The 18836-nt window shown below is 47.2% G+C and overlaps 1 protein-coding gene across 5 annotated transcripts in view; it reads left to right on the top strand.

Annotated features, from left to right (window-relative positions):
• The first annotated feature begins 10979 nt into the window (after nt 1-10979).
• The window catches only part of CDC25A (cell division cycle 25A), a 28101-nt gene continuing 20244 nt past the window's right edge, over nt 10980-18836 (top strand). The window contains exons 1-7 of one of the 5 annotated variants that reach the window (XM_073901104.1): nt 10980-11074; nt 11186-11621; nt 12617-12690; nt 13992-14034; nt 14722-14758; nt 15222-15323; nt 17108-17227. In XM_073901104.1, coding sequence (XP_073757205.1) covers nt 11452-11621; nt 12617-12690; nt 13992-14034; nt 14722-14758; nt 15222-15323; nt 17108-17227 — 546 coding nt within the window. In that variant the 5' untranslated portion in view covers nt 10980-11074; nt 11186-11451. Of the gene's footprint in view, nt 11622-12616; nt 12691-13991; nt 14035-14721; nt 14759-15221; nt 15324-17107; nt 17228-18836 lie in introns of all 5 variants that reach the window. The other 4 variants (XM_025885577.2, XM_025885578.2, XM_025885579.2 and 1 more) reach the window with 4 other exon arrangements.

Here is an 18836-nt window from a genome sequence, read left to right as displayed (position 1 = left end):
TCCTGAAACAAAAGGCCAAGAAGGGGGATGACCGGCTGGCTCAGTCAGAAAAGCATGTGACCCTTGATCTCAGGGTCAGGAGTTCAAGCCCTACAAGGGGGTATAGAGATTACTAAAAAAATTAAAAAAGAAAACTTAAAAAAGAAAAAAAGGCCAAGAAGGGAGGAGGGAAGGTCTGCAGAAGAGAGGGAAAAGATTATTATTTTTTTAATATTTTATTTATTTGACAGAGAGACACACAGCGAGAGAGGGAACACAAGCAGGGGGGAGTGGGAGAGGGAGAAGCAGGCTTCCCGCCGAGCAGGGAGCCCGATGCGGGGCTTGATCCCAGGACCCTGGGATCATGACCTGAGCCGAAGGCTGTTGCTTCACCAACTCAGCCACCCAGGCGCCCCGAAAAGATTATTTTTTAAAGATTTTCTTTATTTTTTGACAGAGACACAGCGAGAGAGGGAACACATGCAGGGGGAGTGGGAGACGCGGGGCTCGATCCCAAGACCCTGGGATCATGACCTGAGCCAAAGGCAGACGCTTAACTACTGAGCCACCCAGGCGCCCCGGGAAAAGATCATTTTACATCAAAAACTAATGATGTAATGTATGGTGATTAACATAACAAAAAAAATTATTAAAGATCATTTTAAAATCAAGCTTTGCGGGCGCCTGGGTGGCTCAGTTGGCTAAGCGACTGCCTTCAGCTCAGGTCATGATCCTGGAGTCCCGGGATCGAGTCCCACGTCGGGCTCCCTGCTCGTCGGGGAGTCTGCTTCTCCCTCTGACCCTCCCCTCTCTCATGCTCTCTCTCTCTCTCTCATTCTCTCTCTCAAATAAATAAAATGTTTTAAAAAAAAATCAAGCTTTGCTGAAGCGTTAGCGCAGCCATTTTGATTTTTGTTCAACTCTATGCTTTTATGCAATTTCAAGTGTAGTGTCACACCCTCATTAGGTTACATTAGCACAAGGGCAGCATGGCGGACAGCGAGGGTCAGCAATCCCAGTACACTTCATTTCAGATTTCTGAAGAGTATTTAAAGTATTTACTTTGTTCTCTCTTGCTAATGCCTCTATGGGGTAGACTGGTCAGGGGTCATTCCTCCCATTTCCTTGAGTGTAAAACTGAGACCAAGAGTGGTCAAGAGGCTGACACAGAAGATAAAGGACCGGCTGAGACCAACAACACAGGTTTGGGGCTCCCGGCCTTGAGCATGTCCCACCTGGCAAAAGGCTCTGGAAACAAACCCCAGCAATTAGGACGCTTTCGATTTTTCCACACACGCTTCGCCTCCATCCCAAGCCGCTCTTAACTACAGCGGCCTCTTCCGCCGGCGACACTCAATTCTTTCCCAGAGAATATTCTCCTGGGAAACAAGTGCCCTCTGGCGGCCTCCTCAGGTGCTACACCCATGTCCCCCAGGGAGAAGAGTGGCAGAAATAGTCCTCAACCTTTTCTGGAGAGAAAGGGGACCCTAGGGAACTGCCATCTCCCTAAGCCCAGTCCATCTTCCATGGAGGGGGAGAGGAGAGGAATGACGGCTTCTCAAAGGCCCTTTCTAAACCCACCACCTTCAGGATAACACTCAAATTCTTAGTCTTCTTCCACTCCACACATTTCTCCTCATGCTTCTGGGAACAAGAAGCCTTGAAGCCCCAGAGAAGCTTCTGACTTGGGCCCAAGGCTCTCTCCCTATGTCTGGTTCCCACCCTTGAGGGACCAAATGGCTCCCTCTATCATGACCTCTCTATAGCATCTTTTTATAGGAGCCATTTGAGGTAGGAGGAAAATTTGGAGAATGGTGTCCTAAAAGTCAAGGGAAACAAATGTTTCTAGAAGGGAGTAGTCAACTGTATCCAGTGCTGTAATGGACAGCTTCTAGAGAGTAAGACAAGGTGTATGAATTGGTCACCAGATTCAGCAAAATGACAGTTCCCTGGAGAACTTGCTAAACGCCATTTCCACAGAGTAGGGAGGGTGAATGTCTGATTGGAGTGGGTTTAAGACAAAATGGGAGGAGGGAAATTAGAGACAACTTTTTTTAATTTAATGGTGAAGGTAAAGACTATAGCTGGAGGGGAAAGTGGCATCAAGGGCAGGTTTTATTTCACATATATATATAATTTAATAATTTTATATATACATAAAATTTAATAATTTTATATATATACATAAAATTTAATAATAATTTATTATTAACAATAAACACTTCAGGGGCACCTGGCTGGTTCAGTCCATGGAGCATGTGACTCTTGACCTCTGGGTTGTTGGTCTCAGCCCCATGTTGGGTGTAGAAATTACTCAAAAATAAAATCTTTAAAAACAAAACAAGGGGCACCTGGGTGGCTCAGTCAGTTAAGCGTCTGCCTTCGGCTCATGTCATGATCCCGGGGTCCCGGGGTCCTGGGATGGAGCCCCTTCGGGCTCCCTGGGAGGCTGCTTCTCCCTTTCCCTCTGCCCCTCTCCCCTGCTCATGCGCTCTCTCTCTCAAATAAATAAAATCTTTTAAAAAATAAAACAAATTAAAAATAAATCAAGAAATATACCATTCACGCAGAAAAGTGAACAAACCATGAGTGTGCGGCTCAATGAGTTTCCACAGGGTGAACACATTCATGCCACCAGCACCCAGATCAAGAAACTATGTGACCCGTTCCCAAAAGTTCTCCTTACAGCCCCTTCCGGTCACCACCCACCCCCATAGAGGACCAGTACCCTCACTTCTATTACCAAAGATTAAAAGGCGGGACTTCATTTTATAAAAACTTTATGTCAGCAGAATCAAACAGCATGGATGAGATTCATCCATACTATGGGTAGTTCTCTTCTTTTTGTTGCTGTATGAAAGAACCTCCATTTACCCATTCTATTGTTGATAGGTATTTGGGTTGTTCTCTGCTTGGGGCTGAAATGAATAAGGAAGCTATGAACATTTGTTTAAGTGCTTTTTGGTGCACTTATGAACCATACTGTACCTTCTGTGCCATCTCTTACCTTTCCAGAGCCTTCCTGTGGCTACTTCCTCACCTCCCGCCTCTCTCACCCACTCAACATGACCAAGACCTCCATCTGGCCACCCTCCCTGACTCCCTTCAAGGTATGTCTCAACCATGGACTGGCCACTCCTTCCCTGTGGTTCCTTCCCCAACCCCACCTCCACAGACCTCTTGGGCTACACCCAGTCTTCAACACTGATGCTCCCAACACCCAGTTTCCAAAAACACTTTTTGCACATCCTCAATGGACTTACCATCCTCGTGCCAATGAACCCCAAATCTCTCTCCTGAGTGCCAAGCCCATATAGTACACAAGAACAAAATGGAACTTATCAAATTCCTCCAAGAACTGTGCTGCCCATTGTTGAAATAATGTTACCATCCAGCCAGTTGCTTAAGTCATTACTGAGGATTCATTCTAGACTGCTTCCTCTCCCTAAGCTCCTCAACTGTTACCAAAATCCAACGATCCCTACCTCCTTCCCAAGGTCACTCCCTTCTTCCTATTGCTAAGGCCCCTGCCTTGGTTCAGGATATCACCTTTCCTCACTCGGGACTATTTGGACAGCCTCCACCTTGCAGACCTTCCCATTCTCCCTGCCCTGACCCACCTTGTAGCAATTCTGAGCCCATTATCACCCACCCTCCACGCCCTCCACTGTCCACAGGCCCAACCTTTCAGCAAGCTCTAAGTCGTTCAAGATCTGACTCCTGGTGTTATGCTGAGTGAAATAAATCAATCAGAGAAAGACATGTATCATATGACCTCACTGATATGAGGAATTCTTAATCTCAGGAAACAAACTGAGGGTTGCTGGAGTGGTGGGGGGTGGGAGGGATTGGGTGGCTGGGTGATAGACATTGGGGAGGGTATGTGCTATGGTGAGCGCTGTGAATTGTACAAGACTGTTGAATCACAGATCTGTACTTCTGAAACAAATAATGCAATATATGTTAAGAAAAAAAAAGAAGAAGAAGATAGCAGGAAGGGAAGAATGAAGGGGAGTAAGTCGGAGGGGGAGACGAACCATTAGAGACGATGGACTCTGAAAAACAAACTGAGGGTTCTAGAGGGGAGGGGGGTGGGGGGATGGGTTAGCCTGGTGATGGGTATTAAAGAGGGCACATTCTGCATGGAGCACTGGGTGTTATGCACAAACAATGAATCATGGAACACTACATCAAAAACTAATGATGTAATGTATGGTGATTAACATAACAATAAAAAATTATTAAAAAAAAAGATCTGACTCCTTCCTCCCACTTGGGTGCCTCACAACCACCCCTATTCTAAGACTTGGCTGGGACAACTCATAAGTAATTCCCAAAAAGTGCTGTCCTCACCTCCTAGCTTCAGGGGGCTCTTCTTAGAAAGCAACCCACCTCAGCTGACCCCATATTCCCCTTTCCCAGGGACCTATGCCAAGAACTGTGCCAGCCTTCAAGCTCCAACAGCTTTAATCTCCTTTGGGAAGCACCCCACCTCCTCCAGACTTCCCCATCTCTATCTCCTCCCCTCCTCCAGGTCCCACTAAGCTCAAAGGCAACCATTATCATGGTGATGACTCCATTATTAGAAGGATCATTCTGTGAGATTGCATTTGGCAGATGTAAACCCCCTGAGGGTAGGGATTGTGGCATTTTATTTCCAACCCTCCCTGTTTGTCCCAGTAACCAATAAATATTTGTTGGATGAATGAATGCAAGAATAGGGATGTTGAAGCAAGTATGAATCTCCCCAGACAGGAGCAGAGGGAAGAAATTTTTCAGATTTAAGGGAGGAAAATATTTGAAATAGTGAACTGGGCAGGGGAGGGCACCCTGGACCCGTGGGGACTGTGACAGCAGAGAGGCCTAAGTAGTGTCAGGTTTCTGGAGGGCCAGGAGGGTCATGGCTGGTGCTGGGGTGCTTGTGAGGGAATCGAGATGGAGCGGGAGAGGAGGGTGCCTCACCGTAAAGGATCTGGTGTGCTGGGCCAAAGGTTTTGGGCTTCATCCTGTCACCCATTGCTTTTCAAACTATAGGTCAAAAGCCATCATAGTATTAATTTTGTTTGGTTTGGTTTTCGGTTTTGGTTTTTGGTTTTTTAGAGAAAGAGAGAGGGGTGGGGAGGGAGAGAGAGAATCTTAAGCAGCCTCCACGCCCAGCACCAAGCTAGATCTCCCAACCCTGAGATCATGACTTGAGCCAAAGAGTCGGATGCATGCTTAATCGACTGAGCCACCCAGGCACCCCTCATTACGAGGATTTTTTTTTTTTTAAAGGTTCCATTTATTTGACAGAAAGAGACACAGCGAGAGAGGGAACACAAGCAGGGGGAGTGGGAGAGGGAGAAGCAGGCTTCCCACTGAGCAGGGAGCCCGATGCGGGGCTCGATCCTAGGACCCCAGGATCATGACCTGAACCGAAGGCAGACGCTTAACGACTGAGCCACCCAGGCACCCCAATTACCAGGATTTTTTAAGTGACATAAAATAAAATAGAAAAGAGTGTGTTGCTTGAAGTATGAATAAATGATGTATTGGAAACTTTCTGAAATGTGTGTTCTGGGGCACCTGGGTGGCTCAGTTGGTTAAGCGACTGCCTTCGGCTCAGGTCATGATCCTGGAGTCCCGGGATCCAGTCCCGCATCGGGCTCCCTGCTCAGCAGGGAGTCTGCTTCTCCCTCTGACCCTCTTCCCTCTCGCGCTATCTCTCATTCTCTCTCTCTCAAATAAATAAATAAAATCTTTAAAAAAAAAAAAAAAAAAAGAAATGTGTGTTCTGGGTCACAGGTCCAAAATGTATGAGAGCCCCTGCTTTAAGCAATGTGGTGGGTACAGGCAGGCCTTTGAGCAGAGAAAGAAGGAAGAAGAAATCAGATTTGCATTTAGAAAGATCACTTGGGGCCAGGGCTTGGGAGTCCAACTAGACCAGGGCAGCAGCGAGGAGAAGGAACAGATAGATGATGGTGCCATTTCCTGCCAAGAGCCCTGGGGAGGAAAGAGATGCGAACTTGAGGCAAGTAGAGTTGTGTTGCCAGTGGGCCATTTCTAGGTGGATTCAGATGAGGGGCTGGAATTCAGGAGGGAGATTCGGACTGGAGGCAGGAACTTGGGAGTTCTGTGGGGATAAGGCTGAAGAAGTAGCGGGGGTGGGTGAAACTGTTCAGGAGCACCCATGAAAAAAATGGAGGGGCTCCTGCTAGAAAAGACTGTCATTCAAGAGCAAACATTTAGCCATGAGACAAGACGTAGCCTGTGCTCAGAATACCATCCTACAAGACTTGTTCAAATTACATATCAAATAATGTGTGTAGGGCGCCTGGGTGGCTCAGTTGGTTAAGCGACTGCCTTCGGCTCAGGTCATGATCCCAGGGTCCTGGGATCGAGTCCCACATCGGGCTCCCTGCTCAGCGGGGAGTCTGCTTCTCCCTCTGACCCTCTTCCCTCTCATGCTCTCTATCTCTCATTCTCTCTCTCTCAAAGAAATAAATAAAATCTTTTTTAAAAATAAATAAATAAATAATGTGTGTGATCTCTGGTCCTCGATGTCCTTAAAATCCAAACAGTTCAGTTGTTCCCCAACCTGGTTGTGTATCAGAACAATTCAGAGAACTTTCTGATCGCACAGATACCAAGCAGAGCCCCATGCTAAAACTGTGACATCAAAAAATCCAAGGGAGACCAGGCGTCTGTATTTTCAAAAAAGCTCCCCAAATTGGTAGTCATCAAAAAAGAAACTGAGGGGGGCACCTGGGTGGCTCAGTCGGTTAAGCACCTGCCTTAGGCTCAGGTCATGATCTCAGGGTCCTGGGATTGAGGCCCATGTCAGGCTCCCTGCTCAGTGGGGAATCTATTTCCTCTCCCTCTGCTCTTCCCCCTTACCTCTTCCCCCCACCTCTCATGCACTCTCTCTCTCAAATGAATAAATAAAATCTTAAAAGAAGAAGAAGAAGAAGAAGAAGAAGAAGAAGAAACTGAGGAATTCTGTGATATTGAACCATCTCCAAGTACATCAAGTGAAAAAAGAAATGTTCAGGACAGTGTTTATAATATGTTGCTGTCAGGGAAAAATCAAAAGTATATGTGGGAGAGAATGTACTGTAAGCATAGACACAGACTCTAGGGACACAAAATAGCTGGCCACAGTGGTGACCAACAGGGAAGAAAACAGGGTAGCTGGCACAGGAGTGAGGAGGAGATTTACTGTAGGACTTTTTGGTATCATTTGAATTTGTACCGAACAAATGGATTATCTACTCAATAAATGAGTCCCCATATGATTGTGATGTAGAACCAGAATTTGGGAACCTCTGATGGTAGGGACTCCTCCTCACCTTGACAGCATCTAACACACTAGTTATACAGCTTCCTGGACAGCTCATTGATCTTTGAAAGCTCTGACCCTCCTTTTTATTGTAAACAGAAACCTGAGAGCCTGGGGGGTGGGGGTGGCTCATGCTGCCTCCCATAACCAGGCAGAATCAACCCAAACCTGCTACCAGCACAGGTGGGTGAAAGGAGAATGAGCACACATAAAACATGAAATCAGAAAAGGAATGTTTCTTTCGCCCCAGAAATTAAGTCTGATACACTGATGGAAAGCTATTCGGATTTTTTGTTTAACGAGGGACTCCTTTCTCCAAGCAAAATGGACAAGGCACTGCAATACCTAATGCAGATTTAAAAGCCAAGTTTCTGTGGTTGCCAAGGAGTGGCAGGGAGGAGGCAGGAACCCTGCTTGGGCACCTCACTATCCGGGAGACACAGTTGTGATCCACCTCCGTCACCACTCACAGGTCCAACGGAGACATACTTCCCCCCTCTACATCACCTCCTGCCTCGTTCAAGTCACCACCTTCTCACAGCAGGACCTTGTGATCCTCTCCAGACTGGTCTCCCCAGCTCTCCCATTGCTGCTCTGAAATCAATTCCCCATTTTGCAGCCAGGGTTATCTGCTTAAAATGTAAATGTAAATCTTGCTTCATTTCCCATAGCATTTGAGATAAAGTCCAAGTTCCAGAATGTGGTCTCCAAGCCCCTGCAGTCTGGGCCCTCCCCAGCCTCCTCTTCTCCCACTGTTGTCTGCTCTGCACCAGACACTTCGTCCAGCCTCAGAGCCTTTGCTTAGGGCCTGTCCCTCTGCCCAGAACACTCTCTTCCACCTCCTAAGGATTTATCCTTCTGGACATTTCCTCAGGGACGTACCAGATCAGATCAGATTCCCTTCTTAAACACTCAAAGCATTCATACTTTTTTTTTTCTTCTTCTTCTTCCCCCCTACCCCCAAAGGGGTTACACTTTTTCTTTGTAGCGTGTATTCGGTCTGTATGTTCTGAGGAGTACCAGGGCCTGGTTGGTACTAAACAAAGGGGAGAAAAAGGCAGGGTCCCTACGCTTTTAAGTGTATAGTCATTTTGGGGGGGGACTCACCCTGATCCAATAATTACAGAATCAAATGTAAATGTATGGTGCCTGGAAGGTGGATGGTAACGGGAATAGTTACCAACATCAGTTGGGATGTCTGAGGGTAGAGCTTTCCTGGAAAGGGTAGGTATTTGCTGAGTGAAGTGACAACGGAGGTAAGAAGGGCCTTTCAGGCTAGTGTCCAGGAAAACCCTGACTGTTTGACCTAGCAAACTGGTAGGCTTTTAGTAGAGACTGAAAGAATGAGCAAAAATTGACTTGCCCCAAAGCAGAATCATATTAGAACTCAGACCTCCCAGTTCAGTGCAGCGTTCCTCCCGTACCCTAGTGCTCCTCCAGGATTTCAGAGAGCATGCCTAAGTGAATGGGGGAAATGGTTCGGTGAAACTATGCTTCTCCTTTTGCTTCCATTTCACATTTCAGACATCAAGTTTTTATTCCGGTACTTGGACTTGCTGATGGAAATGCTTCCGTATGTTAGTCCTCTTGGGCTGATCCCACTCGGGGAATGTCTATTCAGGCAAGGAGGGAGACTTTCTTTCTTTTTTTTTAAAGATTTATTTATTTGAGAGAGCGAGAATGAGAGAGAGAGAGAGTACATGATGGGGGGGAGGGTCAGAGGGAGGGAGAAGCAGGCTCCTCGCCGAGCAGGGAGCCCGATGCAGGACTCGATCCCGGGACTCCAGGATCATGACCTGAGCCGAAGGCAGTCGCTTAACCAACTGAGCCACCCAGGCGCCTGGGAGACTTTCTTTTTTTATAAAAGATTTTATTTATTTATTTGTCAGAGAGAGACAGAGCACACAAGCAGAGGGAGCGGCAGGCAGAGGGAGAAGCAAGCTCCCCATTGAGAAGGGAGCCCCAAGGGGCACCTGGGTGGCTCAGTTGGTTAAGCGACTGCCTTCGGCTGAGAAGGGAGCCCCATACAGGACTCAATTCCAGGACCCCGGGATCAGGGCCTGAGCCAAAGGCAGATGCTTAGCCAACTGAGCCACCCAGGCATCCCTAGAAGGGTGAGCTTTCAATTCCTTTATTTGACTCTGAAACGAATACTGATTGTATGTTTACGACGCACACACATGCAAAGCTTAAAATGTTTTTAAAAAAGTTTAAAATATTGACAGTTGTGTCCTTGATGATGGTAAAATTACAGATGATGTTTTAAATTGTGTTTATCTGTATTTTCTAAGGCTATAATCATTTTGTATTATTTGTGTAATGCAAATCCTTGAAAGCAAAAGATTTTCAAAGAAACACTGAATTGAGTGAATTCGATGGCTGGCCCTAAGCCGAGGTAATGGTCATAATCTCCACCAGACACCTAAAATAAATATACAGTCTAAAGAAGCAGAATGTCTGCTCTAAGCATGCTGTCTACAGACAAATCCTCTTGCAGCCTGATCACCGATCATTTTATAAAATCATTGGATCTAGGACCTGCCATTGATGCAGGAGATATAAAAATAAATATGGTGTGGGTGCCTGGTGGCTCAGTTGGTTAAGCGACTGCCTTCGGCTCAGGTCATGATCCTGGAGTCCCCGGATCGAGTCCCACATCGGGCTCCCTGCTCGGCGGGGAGTCTGCTTCTCCCTCTGACCCAACCCCCTCTCACGCTCTCTCTCATTCTCTCTCTCAAATAAATAAACAAAATCTTTAAAAATAAATAAATAAAAATAAATATGGTCACCTATAAAATGGGAACAATTCTTCCCTCATAGAGTTGTAAGGATTAAATAAATTAGTACAGATAAAGCACTTGGAACAGTGTCTGGCACATAAACACTATATAAGTGTTAACTATTATTATATTTATGGCACTGCTATTTGGAGCCACCCAATAGGGTAAGAAAGGGTAGAAACGAAGGAAATGATTCTGAAAAATACAGTAAGAGCTTAAAATGGAGGTGAGCAATGAACGCAGAGTCTGGCAGCCTGTATCACAGGGTTCAAGTCTATTGGTCAGTTCGTGGCCAGCACCGCAGGAATGTTAAGCGTTTCGCTGTTGGGGCCTGGAGTTCGAGACGTAGAGTCCAGTCCTTGGGACATCCAGTTCCTACCCTCGTTACAAAATTGGGGCCTGCAGACCCCGGTCGGAAGAGAGGGGCCTACAGTACCGCACGGTTACAGGTCGAGCCAAGGCTGGGCCCGGCCCGGCCCCCAGTGGCCAGGACGGCTCTCTCCAGGTTGCACGTCCCCTCTGTGCATGGACCTCCGGGTAAAGGCTACGCAGCGGTGGCCCACAGCGGGTAAGAGGTGCCTGGACCGCAGTGCGGGGTGGGAACTACGCTTCCCAGCACGCAACGGGGCAAGAGAGGGCTCTCCGTCTCTACCCGCGCCTCGCAGGTTCTGCTGGGAGTTTTCATTGACCTCTGAGCGCCCCCTCTCGTTCGGATCGGCTCGGGCCTCCTCTAGGCCCCGCCCCTTTCGGAGAGCGGGTGACCTCGCCGAGCCCCGCGAGCTGCTTCCTTCTTCCCCTCTCATTGGCCCAGCGTAGCTGCCATTCGGGAGCGAGGAGAAGAAGTTGCTTACTGATTGGTGGATTCCGTTTGGCGCCAACTAGGGAAGGGGGCGGGGCAGCGGCGGTCCCTAGTGAGCAGCTATTACCGCGAAAGGCCACCTCGGCAGCGACAGCCCGGAAGGGAGGTGAAGGTCCGCTTGGTGCTCTGCGACCCCAGGTTCGGGCAAAAAAGAGAAAAGCGAAGAGAGTGTGAGCCCTGGCCGTTGCTTCGCGGCCCTGGCCGCTTTCTCTTCTTGACCCGACGCGTTTGTTTGGATTTAATCTTCAGGTTGCCGGCACCCGCCCGCCCGCTGGCCTCGCGGGGTGCGGGGGAATCACCCGTGCATGTGGCTGGCGCCTGCCGGGTCTACACACCCGCCCGTCCGCGCCGCTTGCCCGCGGCAGCCGCGTCCCTGAACCGCGGGGTCGTGTTTGTGTTTGACCCGCGGGCGCCCGCAGCAGGGCGCGCGGCCGAGGCCGGTGCCGGCGGGGCGGGGCGGGCGCGGCGGAGGCGGAGGAAGAGAGAGCGGGAGCCCTGGGAGGCCGGGCGCCGCCATGGAACTGGGCCCGGAGCCCCCGCACCGCCGCCGCCTGCTCTTCGCCTGCAGTCCCCCTCCCGCGCCGCAGCCCGTCGTGAAAGCGCTGTTCGGCGCACCAGCCTCCGGGGGCCTGTCGCCTGTCACCAACCTGACGGTCACCATGGACCGGCTGCAGGGGCTGGGCAGGTGAGGAGGGATTGGCGAGCGGTGCCGCAGGCCGCTGGGCTCCCACACGGCTCTCGGGGGGAATCCGGCTGGGAAACGGGCCCGGAGCGGGGCGAGACCTGTCTGCCGCTCGTGGGCCGCCCCCCTGATTTGGGGCCCGCCATGTGCACCCTCCCCCCAGGCGGAATGTTGGGCGGGAGAGGCCGTTCCGACCCTCCAGGGCCGCCCTCAGCCCCGAGCCGGGCCCGGTAGGGTGTGGGGTCGGCCCGGGTTCCCCACCTTGGCCACCCCCTTCAGATTGCTTTGTACTCTTCTGTCCCAGTCCCAGGAAGCTCTTTGTAATCTACCCCACGGGGCAAAGCGGACCTTTTCAGGCGCTCACTTCCACCCTTTGCTGAACCATCTCGAAGGATCTTAGCTTCCTGCGAGCTTTGTTCCTTCTCTACAGAGAGACATGGCATTTTCTTTCCTGGAGTATGTGCAAAATCATCTCAGTTCCTTAGCCCGTGCACATTCCTGATGTCCACCCCTGCTTTCCTAAGGCCAGGCCTTTTTATTCAACTTCCCATCCTCAAAAGCTCCCTGGACTTTTCCTTATGGCAAAACATGCATCCCAGGGTGTTTTGGTGGAGCTGATTACCCTTCAGTTTTGGACGTCCCATTTTCTCTGTAAGCACATGTCTTGTACGTTTTCCAACCTCTGAAAAGCAGGAACTGGTCTGATTCATCTTTCGTCCTAGCAGGTACCTAGAACACATGCTCTCGTTTCAGGAAATACTCCATCATAGTCCTCTTTTCTACAGCCTGACCCAGGCCATGCCTACCCACTCCATTCTCATCTTTTATATTCAAGTGCTAACTGGGTGTTTTGGGTGGCAAAATGGGGTCTGTGGTGTGGCCTTAGAAGTAGATGGTTAAGAGCAGCCTGGATACTTGCTAACCTCATGGCCTGTCTCCTGTATGTAACCTTGTAATTATGTTTTAGAAATACATAGAATTCTTTCTCTTGCTTTCAGTGAATATGAACAGCCGCTGGAGGTGAGAAACAGCAGTCTGCAGAGAATGGGCTCCTCTGAGTCAACCGATTCAGGTATTCCTGTAGTCTGTAACATTTATTATATGTTTACTACATGGGGATCAAAACTTGGGAATTTGTTGTAATGTGCGCTTCACCTAGGAACTTAGTCTGGTGACTAGTTGAGACAATAAACAAGAGTCATGGCATTCCATGACAAATACCCTTAAAACAAGACAAAGAAGGCCCTGTGGTAGTTTATGGAGGAAACAAGTGTCCAGTGTCTGCATGGAGGTGGTGGGTGCTTGATCTTGAGGATGAGTAGTTGGGTAAAATGAACTATAACATCAAGCCCAGAAAAGCATATTGGTTGAAACACGGAGTCAAATTATTGTTTCACTGAGCCTGCTGTGGAGGAAATGGACCAGTGCATTTTACTCTAATTCATAAATTCATGGTTATATTTGCACAGATGCTTTAAGTTAGGAAATAAGAGCAAAGATCTTAAAATGTAGACTTCTTTTTTTTTTTTTTTTTTTTTTTTTAAATTTCCAGGTATTTATTTGACAGAGAGAGAGAGACAGTGAGAGGGAGAAGCAGGCCTCCCGCCGAGCAGGGAGCCCAATGCGGGGCTCGATCCCAGGACCCTGAGACCATGACCTGAGCTGAAGGCAGACGCTTAACGGACTAAGCCACCCAGGCACCTCTTAAAATGTAGACTTCTTAAGAACTAGGGATAGGATGCTTACTTGTGGCAGTGTGGCAGATGAGAGTATCAGAGCTAATACTTGACTTCCTGCAAAGTTATGTGGAGAGGTAATGCACTAGGCAGACGCTGGTGGGTCTGGGCCATACTGAGAGGTGTCTCCTACACCTTGCTCCCTTTGGTGAGATGAGCACCTTACTTGGTGTTATTTAAAGGCAGTGAATACTTGGCTTGTCATAGGACTAATAAATGTATTTTTCCAAACCCCCAAATTACACATATGATCTGACAAGATAAAATATTTTGAAGTCAGAACTATTCCAGAAAACCGGTACCTGTTCTTTCCATGGTCAGCACTCACAGAAAGTTACCTGACTAATCTCTGAATAACCAACTAGTCATCAAAAGATTATGTTTAATTGTCACATCGTATTCCCTTGATGGTATTTGTAAGTAGGAAAAGGGGATTGGTAGATATACCATGAAAATGTTAAGACTTGTGCAGATATGAAGTTTTTGACAATCAGATGATGCCACTTTAATTCCGGCAAAAGTCCAAGCCATGAGTCTTGATTGATGGCTTAAGGAAACAGTACTAGTAGTATTTTTATTTTAATGACAAAATGATATCTCATGTATTATTTTCCTGAGGTTTTATTATTTCCCACAGGCTTCTGTCTGGATTCTCCTGGGCCCTTGGACAGTAAAGAAAAGTATGTATTCACTGGTTTTAAAAATTTGTGCTTAGGAAAGACTTTTCTTAATTTTTTATTGAAATTCTTTGTGCTCTGGATGGGAGCCCTGGATTTAGCTGACCTGAGTAAGGGTCCTATAAATGTGGATCCTATAAATAAGTCTGGTGCCTTTAGAGAATGAGTTGTTTGTGCCAGCAGTTTTTAGGACTCCCCATCCTTTATTTTAGCTGTAATTTGTGGTGTTCTCTTCCGAGTCTTGCCCAAACCCTTACTTCACCCTCTGGCATCATAGACTTAAGAGAAATGTGTATTTCTTTTTTTTTAAGATTTTCTCTCTTTATCCGAGAGAGAGAGAAGGAGAAGCAAACTCCCTGCTGAGCGGAAAGCCCGATGTGGGGCTCGATCCCAGGACCCTGAGATCATGACCCGAGCCAAAGGCAGCCGCTTAACCGACTGAGCCACCCAGGCGCCCCGAGAAATGTGTATTTTAAAAGACCTGGGCTTGCTCTTTTTACCTAGAAGTTCAGTAATGTTGGGGGTGCTTGTGAGAACAGGACAGCCTCAGAAATCTGTTCTTCGATCTTGCCTAAAATGGGGATGTTTGACTGCCCCCTCCCCAAACTATAGACTAGACCACTGCATCTACTAATATGAATACCTCTCTCTTGTTTTATTCTCATTGTTTACCTTCTGATCTCATTGCAGCCTTGAAAATCCCATGAGGAGAATAAGTTTTCTGCCTGTAAGTTAGTTCCCTTTTTATTTTGAGCTAATTCATATTATCTGTCTCCTTAGCTATCAGTGTGACCTTGATGGGAGACCTTAATTTAGGCAGCAAAGACTGCTTTTCCTTAGTCTTGTAAGCACTCAAAACACCTAAACAACCTCACCTTCAGTTCTAACTACCAGTTAGATACAGGAAGTATTCTTTTTTTTGCAAATGTATTTTTGGATTGGTTTGGCACCCTAAATCTCTGCTGAGAGAGCTGTAGACCTACCTTGTGAGGTTAGGTGGGAAGCCATGTAGCGGGATCTCCTACCCCATGTTGTGGCAAGGTGGAACCCTGGCCACATTTCTTGGTTACCACCTGCAGTGTGTGAGGAGATAAACCCCACCCCCCACTGCCATTTTTGTTTTTCTTTTGAACCTGAGTTTCATTGAATTGTCATTTATCTACCCTAACGTCTTTTTTTCATTTTGTCAGCAGAAGCTCTTGGGATGTAGCCCAGCTCTGAAGAGGAGCCATTCTGATTCTCTTGACCATGATGTCTTTCAGCTGATGGAGCAGGATGAGAACAAGGAAAACGTGAGTGGTCTCAATGTACTAATCTAGGATAGAGGTAAAGCCACAGGTGTCAGTGGCTTAGAGAAGTGGCTGGGCTGCTTTCTGGGAAACTAGACCTTCACCAAAGTCATGCATGGTCTTTGCAGTCAGAGAAACCTGGATTTGAATCCTGCTTGTGTGACCTTGACCCATTACTTCTTTTTAGGCTTCTTCATTTCTTTGTTTATAAAATATGAGTAGCAGTAACTTGTAGGGCATTATGGAATTAAATAAGATAATGTATATAAAGCATTTAAAATGGTTCCTGGCAGGGAGGAGTTGCTCAGATGGTAGCCCTTAGGAGTAATTGTATCCATGAATACTTTATCCAGAAGGGTCTGCCCAGGCCCTGCCTCTTTGTGCTCACCGTGGGATGAGTGGTAAGCTTAGGAAAAGGCTTCTTGGCAGTATTTGAAAGAACAGGGCCAACAAGTCTCAGGGAATCACAGAGTAACTGAACTGGTAGCTTAGAGGGTGAACTTGTGGTGATCCATCCAAAAGTCCAGGAACACCCTGGCCTGGCTTTTCTCTCATACCTGCCAGGTGCATTGCACAGGGTAATCACCCAAAACAGTTCAGTGACTTGGCTCAGTTTTTCCAGCCTTCATTCTCACTATGTCCCCATGTTGATTTCCTCCCCTTTCCATTGCCTGCTAAAATGCCACAGTTTATAATCCTTATCATCTCTCAGACTTTGTGTAAAACCTACTGCCTCCATAAATTCTCCCAGTGATTCCTTTAGCAACTTTGTGAGTGGTTCTGAGGGACAATACATAAGTGAGTTCCTGCCTTGAGTGCTTGGAGCACTGCCTTGGCGCGCGTGCGTGTGTGCGTGCGTGTGTGTGTGTGTAGTGCCTTCTACTGGACACACAAGCTGTACTGATGCCTGGTTTTCCCCTGAACTTGGCTTTTCCCAGGATTGCCCGCTTGGAATTTTGTTGTGGAGGGGAAGGAGCATAGATGGTGGCTAAAGAAAGAGCTCTTGTGATCTTAGGCACATCACTTAACCTGTACGGCCTAGTTTCTTCCTCATCTGTAAAATGGGGGTGATCGGTGATGGTTATGAGTTAATGCATAGAAAGTACTTAGTCCTGTGTTGGCTTGTGCATACTCTGAAATTAGCTGTTACTGCTCTGAGCACTTCATCACAAGTGAAGTGGCTGTTTTAGGTAGGCGGATTATAAGTGCTTTCAAACTTGAAGTAAATGGAATCATACAGAATGTATTCTGTCACTTCTGGCTTTCACTCAACATGTGCAATTCATTCATGCTGTTGAGTAAAAACAGTAGTTTTCTTAATTTTCCATTGCTTTGAGTATAGAGTACAGTAAGTGGAAAATAATTACCTCCTGTTGGTAGGAAGAAGGTGGAAAATACAAAATCTTCAAACAAATCTGGAGTGAAAAGTTTTGGCTCCCATGCACAGGCAATTGTACTGAAACCCTTTAGATTTTAGGAAGTTGTTGATTGGGTTTAGCTTATTAACTCAGTGTTTTGTATACTTGGCCGATATTTATGTTTGTGTCAGGAAATAGTCTTTGTGGTGAGAGAAAAAATGCTGCCTTAGAAGTCAGCTGTTGACAAAGTCTGTGAAATTCTTCGTGACACAGATCTAGTGTTGGAGTTAAGCTCAGAAATGGGTACTTAGTTTGGAGGCAATTACAAAGGTGAGCAGTGCCTGCTCCCTTGGCTGTCTCACCCGAGCTACAGCTGAGGCCCTGGTTTTCATGGACAGTGGAATATGTCTTGACTCTACTGTCTTGCAGGAAGCCTTTGAGTTTAAGAAGCCAATAAGACCGGCATCTCGTGGCTGCCTGCATTCTCATGGACTTGAGGAGAGTAAAGATCTCTTCACACAGAGGCAGAACTCTGCCCCAGCTCGGATGGTATGTGCCCTGGCTTTCACAGGGGAGTTCCTGATGGGAACAGAATTAAAGCACCTTCTTGAACCCGGAGTCGAAGACACTACAGTAGCTCTTGTCTTTACCTTGACTTTGTCATTTGAAACTAGACTGTCACATTTTTTGGTGTTTTTGCTGTCTGGAGAGCAGACAGGCAGAAGCAGAGTAAGAGATGGTCTGTTTGGAATATTGAACTTGAGCAAGGAATATTTGACCTTATCAATTCTGGGCAAATAATCTGTGGGCATCCTGGGTCATTCTTCTAAATGTGTGTATGGTGGGATTATAGGTCTTAAAACTTGCTCTTTCATAGTGCCTCCTGAGTGCTAAGAGGTACTTCCCAGAGTGGTTTTGTTCAGAGACAGCACTTGGCTTCTTCCAAAGGTGGTTTATTAAGAACTTTTGGGAATTCCAGTGAACCTACTACCTGTGGGCTACTTGACAGTATTGGGGGCCATCTACCCCAGGGTTATTTCTTTGCCAGAAAGAGGCATCACTGCTTCCAAAGTTGCCTACTGGTGATCTGACAGCTAAGGCTAGAGAGGCCCAACGAAATGACCACATTTTGTTTCCAGTCTTTCCTGGGAATTTGCATGTGAAAATACAGCTTTCCAGTCTGGCTTGTGGTCTGAGGTTCGGGTTCAGCCAGTATCATTGCTCCATCTCGCGTTTGCACAAAGCACTTCTATATATGTTCTCATAAGCCTGTGAAGTAGCTGGAGTTAACCCATTTTACAGATAGGGAAAGTCTGGTGAGGGAGGTTGGCTGATTTGCCAAAGGACACAGATAAGACCAGGATTTAACAAAATCTACTGATTCCCAACTACACAGTAATTCTTTAAGTACTGGGTATCCAAAACTAAATATCTTTAGTGTGCCCTTGAAGACCACCACAGTGGGGTTTATTGTGGTCACCTAGCCTTCCCTAATTATAGGTGACATGTCTATCATTTGCTGTATCACATGTGCACTAGGGATCCCAGAACCTAGGTCACAAATACTGGTATTATAAAAAAATTTTTTTAAGAATTCATTTATTTATTTGTCAGAGAGAGAGGGCGCACAAGCAGGGGGAGCAGGAGGGGGAGGGAGAAGCAGGCTCCTGGCTGAGCAAGGAGCCTGATGGGGGACTCGATCCCTGCGCCTGGGATCACGACCTGAGCTGAAGGCAGACACTTAACTGACTGAGCCACCCAGGCTTCCCACAAATACTGGTATTCTAGTGTGAGCCTTCAGAGGGTGCCGCCCCATGATAAAGTTACCTGCCCCTTGGTTCTGCTAGCTGGAAACTTGCCGATGTGCCCAGAGCATGCTCAGGAGCACTTGTGGAGGATCAGAGGCAACCTAGAATTTCTGTGAAGCAAGCTGGTGCCTGAAGCAGAGGAGGCTAGCTGCAGAGAGGATTCTTTCCTAGGTAGGCAATTGACTCCGAAAACAAGAGGGCAACTTGAGGATTAATGCAGTTCTGTTACAAAGGGATTTATGTCTTAAGGATTATCTGTAGGACTTAGGTTGAGACTGCCTCCTTACTGTGGGAGGTATATCTCTGAACATTTTTCCTGGCTTTGGGAAGCACCTGGAAAAGATATAATT

This window comes from Callorhinus ursinus, unplaced genomic scaffold (assembly GCF_003265705.2).
Source record: "Callorhinus ursinus isolate GAN/ISIS: 27379988/994484 unplaced genomic scaffold, GSC_fseal_2.0 scaffold15, whole genome shotgun sequence".
NCBI classification, from domain to species: Eukaryota; Metazoa; Chordata; class Mammalia; order Carnivora; family Otariidae; genus Callorhinus; species Callorhinus ursinus.
This window is presented reverse-complemented; position numbering and strand designations above follow the sequence as displayed.